Source organism: Hordeum vulgare, chromosome 3H, assembly GCF_904849725.1.
Source record: "Hordeum vulgare subsp. vulgare chromosome 3H, MorexV3_pseudomolecules_assembly, whole genome shotgun sequence".
NCBI lineage: Eukaryota > Viridiplantae > Streptophyta > Magnoliopsida > Poales > Poaceae > Hordeum > Hordeum vulgare.
The window spans coordinates 29,234,824-29,247,540 of NC_058520.1; the positions used below are offsets into that span (position 1 = coordinate 29,234,824).

The 12,717-nt window shown below is 43.6% G+C and overlaps 1 protein-coding gene across 2 annotated transcripts; it reads left to right on the forward strand.

The window, feature by feature from the left end:
• The first annotated feature begins 2,637 nt into the window (after positions 1-2,637).
• Positions 2,638-10,865, forward strand: LOC123442765 (probable trehalose-phosphate phosphatase D). Of its 2 annotated transcripts, XM_045118899.1 has the most exons (9): positions 2,638-2,863; positions 2,944-3,015; positions 5,120-5,185; positions 5,276-5,332; positions 5,423-5,524; positions 9,793-9,870; positions 10,155-10,304; positions 10,394-10,486; positions 10,576-10,865. In XM_045118899.1, exons 1-9 carry the CDS (start codon positions 2,705-2,707, stop codon positions 10,630-10,632), a joined length of 834 nt encoding a protein of 277 aa, XP_044974834.1. In that variant the 5' UTR covers positions 2,638-2,704; the 3' UTR covers positions 10,633-10,865. The 2 variants fall into 2 exon arrangements, with proteins under 2 accessions (XP_044974834.1, XP_044974833.1); XM_045118898.1 differs by having other exon boundaries at positions 10,155-10,486.
• Positions 10,866-12,717: the final 1,852 nt, after the last annotated feature.

Consider the following 12,717-nt stretch of genomic DNA (forward strand, 5'->3'; position numbering starts at 1 on the left):
CTGCTAATTGCTCATCGAATTTTACGTAAGCAAGTTGTAGCATTCCACCATCCATTTTCTCCTTTATGAAGAAGCTATCAATCTCATGGTGATTCAATCATAATCAAATTAAAATCACTATAAGCCAATATCCCTTCTCAATTCCTACCTCAAACTTATAACATTGCTTGCCTAGTCTGGAATTATTAAAATTAAAATGACACTATCCCTTGCTCTGATCAAAGGGTTGGTTCCTTCTGGCAGCTAGATGTTATCAAGCTTTACAACAACTATTTTTCTGCTGCCTACTGTTCTGTCCATAAGTAAAACTCAGTTCTATCTAGCCCTTGCCTTAGTCAACTCTTCCCCATGCTCCATTCTTTTGCCAACGATGATACTGTCTCTGTGAAGCAGGTGACTGGGCACAATGAGCTTCTGGATATGTTTCACCTCCCTCTTTCAGAACAGGCTTTAGATTCAGGAAGCTCCTTTAGAATGTTCATCTTACTCAAGAAATTCATGATCACTGGACCTACTCCTGGGCAAATAATCGCTTCTCTTCCAAGAAAATTTACGCCTTATCTTTTGCTCTTCAACTGTCAGATGGATACGGTCATCAAAATGCTCTCCAAAGCTGAAGGATCCTGCCTGGCTACTTTTGAAAGACAGACCTAATACTGAGGCATACTTCTCAGAAAGAACTTTCTTGTTGAGAGGATGCACATGGCTGTCCTATGTGCTAATGGACCTATAGATCACCTCTTCCTGTCTTGCCCTTTTCGCAGTTCCTGTTGACATAGGATATGCATTGGTTCTTCTATTAACTATGATATCACCCCTGCCATCATTGCTGACAAAGCTGCTTTTGCCAAGCCATTCTTCATGGAGGTATTCATCTTGGTTGCCTGGAGCATTTGGAAGCAGAAGGAATAGAAAGATTTTTTAGAATACTAACCCTGGTTCTCTCCTCTCTAAAAAGGAACGTACGTCTTTATCTTTTAGGCTCTCCTCTGAGCTTGCTGCTCCTCTTGGCTGCTGGCTCAACTCTCTGGCCTAGGCCCTTGTACAACCCCCTACCTTTTCTTTCTCTTTGTATATACTTGTAAGAAGTTGCCCAAGATTTTTCACTTCAAATGTTTTCCCCAATCTCTCCTTGAGGTTAATTTCTTTAACATCATCATTGGCTATCATTATATCATCAACATACACCACCAGGATAGCGGGGTGCATCAGGTGGAAACACACTATCTTCTGAAAATCTGCAAATTTTCGGTGTGGTCAGTTTGAGCATCTGCCAACAGCCTTGATGTCATCTCAGCCCCCCCCCCCCAGTCATTTTGCAGAAAACTACCTGCAAACCACATGTTTCAGTTTGCAAAGAAACCCTTCTTAAATGACTGTCTTCAAAATTCAGCCCGCTGTTACACTTTGTGGATGCAAGGTCCTGGACCTTCCCGGGCCTGTGCCATTTGGGCCTGTCAAGATTTCCATCAAAAGTAGCACTAGTGTAGTTGGCTGACAGTCAACAAGTTTTCTATTAGAGGACAACTGAAATATTTAACTATCCAATTCCTTTTGAGCAATGCATTTGGCAATCTACGTATTTTACAACTACAACCCATTCATTTTGAAAACTGCCACACCGATTATGCTGGAACATATATCTATATCAATAAACCTAAATTTGGAATATGGATATCTTTTTAAGTTGAGATGAGCTTGTGTTTCAAATAATTACAAAAAAAATGCAGTTACATACGTAACTGCACATGATTTCAGAAAGTCACACGCTTGTGGTTCTCGATGCTCTTAGAAAAACCATTATCGTGTTATAAGTTATATACTACTTCCTCCTTCCCAAAATAAGTGACTCAAAAATGACTCAAATTTGCACGGTGCAAAGTTGAGTCATTTTTTAGTCACTTATTTTTGGACGGACAAAATTGAGTCATTTTTGAGTCACTTATTTTGGGACGGAGGGGGTATCTGTTAAACTTATGTTTCAAATTTATTGCTTTTTATTCTTCATGCTAGCATATATTCCTACTTGATTATGCACACATGAAAAGCACATGCCTTCTGTTAGTGCATTCAAGAGCTCCATCAACTGGGGACAGAAGAGGAGAACATATATCTAGGGGTATTTTCTAGAAAATGAATGGCAGCAAAAGGACAACATGATATCTGACCATTCATAGCTAAACTGATGGCTCTGATGGAAATTTGCAGATTTGCATAACCTGGGACATTTCCACGTGATACCCCCTAGGATTATGAATTTGTGATATGTGACTTCCAATGCATATAGAAAACTGCATCATCTCAACTGCACTGGGAGTATCCCATGCCACACACCACACGTTGTCAAAACATGCCTCTGGAGACAATTTCCAACCATAAAATGATTTCTTGAGTTTGCATACCTTCCCATATGTCTTACTATCTCCCAACCCAGGGTAGTACCTCTATATAGACCTCCTCGTGCAGATGCCCATGGAGGAAAGCATTTTTTTACATCTAATGGATGAAGTGGACATTTAAAATTTGACCTCACAATAAAAGTATGTTTAAAATACATGCTTAAGTACAATATTTACCTTTTCACAAGTTTGAGCCACTTAAACAAGATTTTCTGAATTTGAATAAAAGTGTGTCTTCTAAAAGTGTACATTTGCATAATCACAAGTTTTAGTTATTTGTTGACTGACTTTTGTAGCATTTTCTAATGTATGCTTCATTGCAGGCTAAACGCCCTTCCGCTATTGATTGCTTTGCTGAAATCACAACCAACTGGCAGGGCAAGACGATAGCCCTCTTCCTGGACTACGACGGAACATTGTCGCCGAAAGTAAATAATCCTGACGAGGCATACATGTCCAGTGAGGTAAGCCTAATGAAAAGAAAAATTCTTGCATGTTACTTGATATTTGTAGGTCTTTCTTATCCCTGACTCCATATTATCAGATGCGCGATGTTGTTCAAGAAGTTGCCTCCTTGTGCGCCACTTCAGTCGTCGGTGGAAGGGCCCGCGATAAGGTATTACCGACTAATTGGTATCTAGTAGCCTTTTAATTTGGATGGTCTATACATTTGTAATTGTTAGGAAGTATTAGTATTAGTCTAGGAGTCCTTATTAGTCTATGTTTACTTTCCTTGCACCTCAAGTCTTGTGTAATATATATATGTCCCTTGGGCCTTCAATAATGATAAGTTGCTTTCCTAACATGGTATTAGAGCCTTAGGTTATTTTTTCGCACGCGCAACTCGTGCTCCGATCCTTCTCCACGCAGTCGTTGTTCGTCTAGCTGTTGCTCCCGATCTCCTCCTGCTGCAGCTCTCGTTCTCGTCCCGCTGTTGCTGTGCCGCCAGATCCAACACCCGCACCAGCCCCCCCCCGGTTTGGATCTTGTTCCCGCTCCTGCCCCCGCTGGATCCCGTCCGCCTCGATCTACTCCAGCCGCCGTTCACGTCGCCTGGATCTCGCTCCGTCCCGACTGCTGCCTGGATCGTATCTCGATCTCGCCGCGCTCCACCTGCTGCCTGGATCGGATCTCGTCCCCGCTCTAACTCGCGGCGGTTCCAGGTCTTGCGGCGGCTCCAGTCTCGTGGCGGCTCCAGGTCAAGCGCCTCCTGATCCAGGTCTCGCGGTGGCTCCAGAACTCGCGGCGGCTCCTGATCCAGAACGAGAACTCACGGCGGCTCCTGATCCAGAACGAGAACTCGCGGCGGCTCCTGATCCAGAACGAGGCGCCGCCCCATCCCACTCCAATCCAAATCGAGGTCGCCTCGTCCATCTCAAGGCCGATGCCACCTCCTGGCCAGACGTATGACCGTTGCATGCACATTGACTGCTCCCCGCGAGATCCATCAAGCTGCGTGGCCGCCTGCCGCCCAGCTGCTTCGCTCGTGGCGCGTGGGCACCTGCTGCCCAGAATTTGGTGACACTATGACGTGCTACCCAGTTGTTCTTCGTTGTTGTGTTGGTCTGTCTGGGTTTGGTCGCTGCTGCGTGATGATCTTCGTTCGGTGTACCTGCTGCTACCTGTTTCCTCTTGCTGTGTGGTGTTGCGTTCGCGATCTTCGTCCGGTGTACCTGCTGCTACCTGGTTCCTCTTGCTGCGTGGTGCTGCATTCGCTCATGCATGCTAGCTGCTGCCTTTCCGTCACGTACGTGGCTGGTGGCGTGCTAGCTTCTGCTCCGTTCCTATTTTGATTTCAACAACAATAAAAAAAAAGTACAATGTCTTCTGCATACACGATGGATTTTGCATCTTTGTGTCGTGTATGCTTCCTAGCTTTTAGCTTCCTTGTTTTCCGCTACGTCCACCAAATCCATTGATATTTTTGTTTTCTCATGCCATGCGAGTCCATCATACCTTTGTCCGTCAGCCTTTCTTCCGTTCTAGATCCTTTTTTTATACAACTTTTGTGGCCTATTTGCCCTTGTTGTTTTCTATAGGATTTTCTGTAATTCTTTTGTATTGTCGATCTACGCCCATCGTGTCTTATCCGCCGAACTTCTTTCGCCGACGGTTGTCGTGGACTATAATTTTCCGTGCAATGCTTTATTCTCTTGATGTGCCATCTTCTTTGGACAACCCATCTTCTCTTGATACTTATGTTGTATCTTCAAGTGATGCGGTGTCTTCCTCTTGATGTGCCATCTTCTTTTGACAACCCATCTTCTCTTGATACTTATGTTGTATCTTCAAGTGATGCGGTGTCTTTCTCTTGATGTGCCATCTTCTTTTGACAACCCATCTTCTCTTGATACTTCTCTTGTATCTTCAAGTGATGCGGTGTCTACCTCTGATGTGTCATCTCTTCGTTATCTTCTTCGGCGACTCGACAAGTTTTGAAGACTCTTCATGCTACGACGACACTCTCAAGACGCGGATTTGGATTATCATTTTTTTAGTATTACACTTCTTCAAATGCAATGCTATTGCATACGCTTTGCATTTGAGGGGGGTGTTAGGAAGTATTAGTATTAGTCTAGGAGTCCTTATTAGTCTATGTTTACTTTCCTTGCACCTCAAGTTTTGTGTAATATATATATATGCCCCTTGGGCCTTCAATAATGATAAGTTGCTTTCCTAACAGTAATTAGTGACTCACTTGTTTTGCTATTCATCTACAGGTGAAAAGTTTCATTATGCTTGAAAATCTGCACTATGCAGGGAGCCACGGAGCAGACATCAAACTCGTAAGCCATTATTAAATTGAGCAATTGCTATATGTAGTTTATCCTTTCTCTTTGACGTGTTCAGAATTTACGTAAAGATTTTACCTGCAGAGTGACGAAGCAGAAGCCTACCAACCTACCAGCGAGTACGAACCTGTTATAAACGGGGTATAAAATACAACGAACTATAATAATCCGCATATCTGTTATTCAATTTCATTACATTCTGGAAATGCTAATGCATTACTTGCATGACAGGCGAGAGAGCGTTTGGAGGAGGTTATCAGAGACATAAAGGGTGCTAGTGTTGAAAATAAACAATTTTGCATTTCAGTGCACTACAGGGTTTTTGAGAAGAAGGTATAACTAAAGCTAAAGTTTCATTGTTTTTGTCTCTTGTTATGTGGGGCCAGACTGTCACGTCCTTGCCTTGGGGATGAACCCTAGGATTTGGGATCAGGGGTTGGTGGCGACTTGGGGAAGAAAGCAGAGCACAAGAGAGAAAGGAGAAACTATTTCATTTCATATAATTGCCGATGCCGAACAGCTACAGGAATGCGAGCTTATATACTGCTCTACTCACACACGCCACTCACTTTAACGCACGGCCCACGGCCCAACAAGGCTCACACACAGCCCACGGGCACACCACACTTAGCCACTCTGTCTCCTATCTTCTTCATCTTGCGGTTACCTGGTTCTGCAGCACCCAACGGAGGTGAGGTGCTGACAGCATAAACCTTCAGTGTCCATTGTCGGTGGTTTGGGGATAGATCTGAAGACTGGAGTATGGTCTGGCACATGTTGCTTGAGCTGGGAAACATGGAGGACTGGGTGGATCTGAGCTTCTGCTGGTAAATCCAATTTGTAAGCTGCTGGACCCATCTTCTCCATGATCTGAAAAGGGCCAAAATATTTGAAGGCCAGCTTGGGACAAGGTCTGTTGATCAAGGATGGTTGTCCATGAGGTTGAAGTTTCAGAAATACCAACTCTCCCACAGAAAACTGTCCCATCTGCGGTTCTTGGCCATATAAAGCTTTAAAGGGGGAACATCCCAAAGAAGAGTGGTGTGATGTATTGTACCAGAACTCTGCCAGGGCTAACCAATTGTGCCACATTGTTGGAGAATCACGCACAGCACACCTGAGATACATTTCAAGACATTGGTTCACCCTTTCTGACTGTCCATCAGTCTGAGGATGTCTGCCAGTGGACATCTCTAGCTTGGGGCCCCATATGGCCAGTAATTCATTCCAAAAATGGCTGGTAAAAACAGTCTCTCTATCTGAAGTAATAGTCAGAGGCATGCTATTTAACCTGACTATATTTTGCATAAATGGAACCACTGTTGCAGCTGTATAGGGGTGTTTCAGAGGTATAAAATGACTGTATTTTGTGTATTTGTCCACTACTACTAAAATCACATTGAAACCGTTGGATTTAGGTAGTCCTTCAACAAAATCCATGGTGACATCTTCCCAGGCTTTAGTAGGTATGGGCAAGGGGTTGAGAAGACCTGGGTATTTGCAGTTTTCATGCTTGGCCTGTTGACATATTTGACATTGCTGCACAAAGTTCTGGACATCCTGTTTAATCCCTTCCCAATAAAACAGTTTCTTGACCCTCTGGTATGTTGCTTGAATGCCAGTGTGGCCCCCAACAGGAGAGGCATGGAAGGACTCAATTAGTTTAGTGTGGAGGCCTGAGTTAGCTCCCACCCAAATACTGTCCTGATATCTGATCAGGCCCTGTCTTAAGGTATACCTTTGTTCTGCCCCTGGAAAACTGCCAATTTTGTGAGCAACTCCTGTGCCCTGGTGTCCACACTGTAGGAATTGATGACCTCTTGCAGCCAAAGGCTGAGCAGTGGAAACTGCCTGTATTGCAAAAACATACCCCACTCTGGAAAGAGCATCTGCTGCTTTGTTTTCACAGCCTTTATTGTACTGGAATTTGAATTGCAGACCAGCTAGCTTAGCCATGGCTTTCTTCTGTAGTTCAATGTGGAGTACTTGATCTTCCAAATTACACAAGCTTTTGTGGTCTGTTTTAATGACAAAAGGCCCTCTGTTGAGATAGGATCTCCATTTGTCAACTGCCATCATAATAGCCAAGAACTCCTTCTCATAAGTGGGCAGCTTTTGGCTGTTAACTCCAAGTGCTTTGCTGTAGTAGGCCACTGGATGTCCTTGCTGGCTCAAGACAGCTCCTATGCCAGTGTCACAAGCATTAGTTTCAATACTGAAGGGCTGAGAGAAGTCAGGTAGGGCCAGCACAGGAGTAGATGCCATTGCCAATTTCAATTTGTCAAATGCAGCCTGAGCTGAAGGTGTCCACTGGAACACTTTCTGTTGTAATAAAGAAGTTAATGGTTTGGCCATCATGCCATTCTGTTGTACGAATTTTCTGTAAAACCTAGTGAGGCCCAGGAAGCCCCTTAACTCTGTAAAGGAAATTGGTTGTAGCCACTGTTCCATTGCTTTAGTCTTCTCAGGGTCTGTAGACACTCCTTTGTCAGAAATGATATGGCCTAGGTAGCTTTACTCCTGGTTGGCAAATGGGCACTTGCTCGGCTTAGCATATAGCTGATTTTCCGTCAATATCTGAAGTACTTGCTGTAAGTGTTGCTGATGCTCTTCTAGAGTCTCACTGAAGATTAGGATATCATCCATAAAAACCAACAAAATGTTTCTGACATATCTACCAAAGATCACATTCATCAAACATTGAAAAGTTGCCGGAGCATTTGTCAAACCAAAGGACATGACCCTGAATTGGTACTGCCAATGATGGGTTTTAAAAGCAGTTTCTCCTCATCAGTTTCCACCATTCTGATCTGGTGATATCTAACTCTCAAATCTAGTTTAGAGAACCATTTAGGGAACTTGTTCTTAACTGTTACAGTGTTCAATCTCCTGTAGTCCACACAAAATCTCCGTGTACCATCTTTCTTTCTGACCAACAGGATAGGGGATGCAAAGTGGGACATGCTAGGTTTTATCAACCCAGAGGCCAACATCTCAGTCAATTGCTTCTCAATCTCATCCTCTTGTTGACGGTTATATCTATAGGGTCTGACATTAAAGGGAGCACTATCTGGCAGTAGGGAAATTGCAGTCAAAAACTCTGCGAGGAGGTAGTTGCTTTGGATCTTCAAAAACATCAGCAAAATCAGCCAGGGTTTTTGCTATGCACTAAGGCACTGTATGTTTTTCAGTGTGGAGAGAGAGTGAGAGCACTGCTGTGGCCCATATATCATTGTCTTTCTGCCACTTAAACATTTGATCCATAGTGATGGCCTGGAGCTCAGCCTGTGTTTTCTCCACAATGCCTTGTAATTCACTTGTTGCCCTTGCTTGTCAAACTGGAGCCAGTTTTCTTCCCAATGACATGTCATAGCTCCCCATTGTTCCAACCAATCCATGCCCAATATTGCATCAGACCCCCCTAGATCAATCACCTTCATGTCAGATGTGAATGTATGACCATTGATCCACCACTGCAACTCTTTCAGTTCAGAGTCACGCTGCAATTGTTCACCATTTGCCACTTTGACTTGCAAAGGTTTGTTGAGAGCAGTAGCTTTATGTTGAAGTTTGTCAGTCAATTGCTTATCAATGGAAGTGTGAGAACTTCCTGAATCCACCAGCAACAACATGACCTTATTTTCCACTAAATCCCTCAGTCGAATAGTCTTGGGATTTTCAGACCCAGCCAGAGCATTCACTGATAAGTAAGCTGCTACATCCTCAACAGCTTCTTCTATAGTAAGTGTGTTGAAAATTTCATCTGTCAGTGTGCCCTTAATCTCATGCCCTTCTAATGCTTTGAGTTGAAGTTGTGGTTTATTGGGACATACGTGGCCCTGGCTGTACTTGCCTCCACAGCTGTAACAAAGTCCATTGGCTCTTCTGAACTCTGAATTGTTTTGCACGCCAGAGGTCACCTGCCACAAATTGTGGTTTAGAAGGATTTCCCTGACGATGTGCTGTAAACTAGGTGACAGGTAGTTGTCTTGGGCCCTTGGAAATTTGCAGTCTCTGTCTCTCTAACACAGCTTCCTGAACCAGAGCATATTCTGCTGCGATCAGAACAATGTTGGGTAGCTGAATTTCGACTGCAGCTCAGATCTCCTCCTTCAACCCTAGCACAAGTTGTGTCACCAACATAGTCTCACTGATAGTCGAGTCATACAGTCGAACCTGATACACCAGCTGATTAAACAGTGTGCGGTATTGCTGCACTTTCTCTGTTTGTTTCAACAACAACAGCTCTCACAGACAGTTGCGGTGCATGTTAACATCAAACTTTTGCAGGATAGCTGCTTTGAACTGTGGCTAATCTGCACAAGAATCAGTGTGTTTACTTGTTTGATACCAGTGAGCTGCATTGTCGTGCAAACGCAGAGATGCCGACATCACCTTGAATCCTTCCGGAATTTGATACAGCTGGAAATACACTTCACAGTTATCCAACCAAATTCGCACCCCATCACCCTCGAATCGAGGAAACTCCATCTTAGGAAGCCACGGTTTTTTGTGGGAGAGTAATTAGAAATTCGAGTTCTTCCACCTCTTTGCTATATTGAAATAATTTTCCTAACGTTCGTTTTTTTATTTCTTTGCAGAAACAGGAACTGGTTAAGAAGCTTGTCAAGAAAACCATTAAAGGTTTTCCTGAGCTCAGAGTAACTGATGGTGACAAGGTAAGTAGATTTGGTTGGACATCAATCAAGTTTAAATGTTTTGATTGTCAAGCTTCATGCACTAGCTAACACAACAAAAATTTCAAACTAATGGAAAGGGCTAGGCAATCCACATGTACACTTAAACACCCCATCTCAAGTGTACACGCGAGAGGGGGTGTTAAAGTGTATATGTGGATTGCCTAGCCCTTTCCACCAGTTCGGACTTTTGGTTGCGTTGGCTAGTGCATGAAGCTTAACTTTGATCATATTCATCACATGTACACTTGTATGCCATTTTATAGGTTTTAGAGGTTGGTCCTAATGCTGAATTCAACAAGGGGTATGCAGTCAAGTATCTACTCGAGCAGCTAGCCCGCAAAAATAATTGGGACAGTTCTCAGGTGGTAGCCATCTTTATCGGCGATGATAGGACAGATGAAGATGCATTCAAGGTGGAATTCTTTACAATTTCATCTAAACACGGAAACATAATCTTGCTAAATCATTATTTAATCTATCTCTCCACTTTTTTTGCAATTAGGTGCTTCGTGGACGAGACGGCGGATTGGGGATCCTTGTCAGCAAGGAGCGCAAGTGGACTAAAGCGTCGTACTCACTGGAGGACCCGGCCCAGGTAATGTATTCAACCTCAAATGCATTGCATTGTGGTCTTGTTAGTTGTACCCAATAAAATAACTACTAATATTTTAACTTTTGATTCAGGTGCAAGAATTTCTTCAAAAGCTCGTGACATGGAAGAAGGCAGAGGCTGAAGTTTGACTGTGGCTTTGCAACCTATTTAGTATTGTTCTCATATGAGGTGGTGAACAAGATGAGACAGAATAATAAGGCGTTAAGGGCCCTTCTTTAGAAGTCATTTCTCCTCGAGATGTAATCGATACATGCTATTCTGTTGTTAGCTTGTTATATAAGACTTCTAAATAAAAAGTACTTCCTCTGTCTCAAAATTCTTGTCTTAGGTTTGTCTACAAATGGATGTATCAAAATACTAAAACGTGACTAGATACATTCATATATAGACAAATCTAAGACAAGAATTTTGGGACGGAGAGAGTAGTATACAACAACAACAACAACAACAAAGCCTTATGTTCCAAGCAAGTTGGGATAGAGGCTGGAGATGCATGCAACCCAACAGAAAACCCTGAGAATCTAAACGAGAAGCGAGAAAGTACAAGTAAATAAACTAAAGCCCTTTTGTGTGTGTAATAGTAATACTACATAATTGAGTTGGATCTGTATGGATTCTTTGTTTCTCCACACATGGCAAGTTATTTATCCATCCGATATCTAAAGCCCTTTTGCTTTGCCTATACGACAGTTGTGCCCTTTTGTGTGTGTAATACATAAAAGTGGTGACCAAATTTTCTGTTCTTCCTCCTTATCTAGAGTAAGATAAGACGTAATTCATGTAATACGGTGAATGAAGGGGGCTAAAGCGAGCGGCGCGGTCCACACCTATCCGCCACAGAGTAAGATAAGACGTAATTCATGCGCGCCACAGAGTGAATGAAGGGGGCTAAAGCGAGAAGGCAGGGAAAAAGGAGGAGAGCGAGCGGCGCGGTCCTCACCTATCCGCCGGAAGTAACTGAGGCCAGCCGCCGGCCGGTCCGCCCCCCCCCCCCCCCGGGGGTCGGATGGGGTGGCCCTCCCTCGGAGCAGAGAGAGAGAGACCAGAGGGGTGCGGGATGTCCTCCGAGGGAGACGAGTCTCAGTCTCGCCGCCTTCGCCGGCCGCCGCGCCGCCGACCGAACCCCAGTCTCGACGCCTGTCCGTCCGGCATGGTCGCGGGACCCACCCCATTGGGCCCATTACCCTCTCTCTCTGTTTCCCAAAAGGAGGGGAGTGGACCTTTGTCTGTCCAGCGTGGCAAAAACAAACCGGCCGGCTCACTTTAGTCGTTGTTAGAAATAGAATATAAGTGCCATAGGCAGTTACTGTTTACCCAAAACGCCATACGGACCCATGTGTTCGTACGGACGCTTCCTTTCGTGTAAAAACGCCTCTTCTATTTACCGACATTGCGAACAGTCGTAACTCTTGTAACCGGTGTCTCCAAAAGACACTTACCCATGTATAAATACCCAGTTTCGGGATCAATGCAATACACAAGTTTTCTTCGATCATTTCATTGTTTAACACGTTATCAGCATTGCCTCTGCCGAGAGAGACACAGAGCCATCACGGGAAAGGACAGGGGAAGGACAAGAGAAGGTAAGAAAAATGGCAAGGATGAACCTGCATGTCATTGTGTCTGCTTTTATTTGTTTCATTAGAGGCGAGATCCGTGGTCACCTTGAAGATAGTCACCATTGCGGTGTAGATCTCATAGTAATGGAGAGCATAATCTGGTTTTGACCAGTAGATGTTCATATGCCCATTACCTATGTGTCATACTACATTTTACAACAACACTTTGAAGGTAGTCATCTTGTCAAAAGACTAGATGTAGTCCTTACAACAATAGTGGATAATGTTGGAAATATGCCCTAGAGACAATGATAAATAGTTATTATTATATTTCCTGTTTAAAGATAATCGTTTATTATCCATGCTATAATTGTATTGAATGAAAACATAGATACGTGTGTGGATACATAGACAAAACAATGTCCCTAGCAAGCCTCTAGTTGGCTAGCCAGTTGATCAATGATAAAGGTTTTCTCGATATATGCAAGTGTTGTCACTTGATAACTGGATCACATCATTAGGAGAATCATGTGATGGACTAGACCCAAACTATGAACGTAGCATATTGATCGTGTCGTTTTATTGCTATTGTTTTCTGCGTGTCAAGTATTTGTTCCTATGACCATGAGATCATATAACTCACTGGCACCGGAG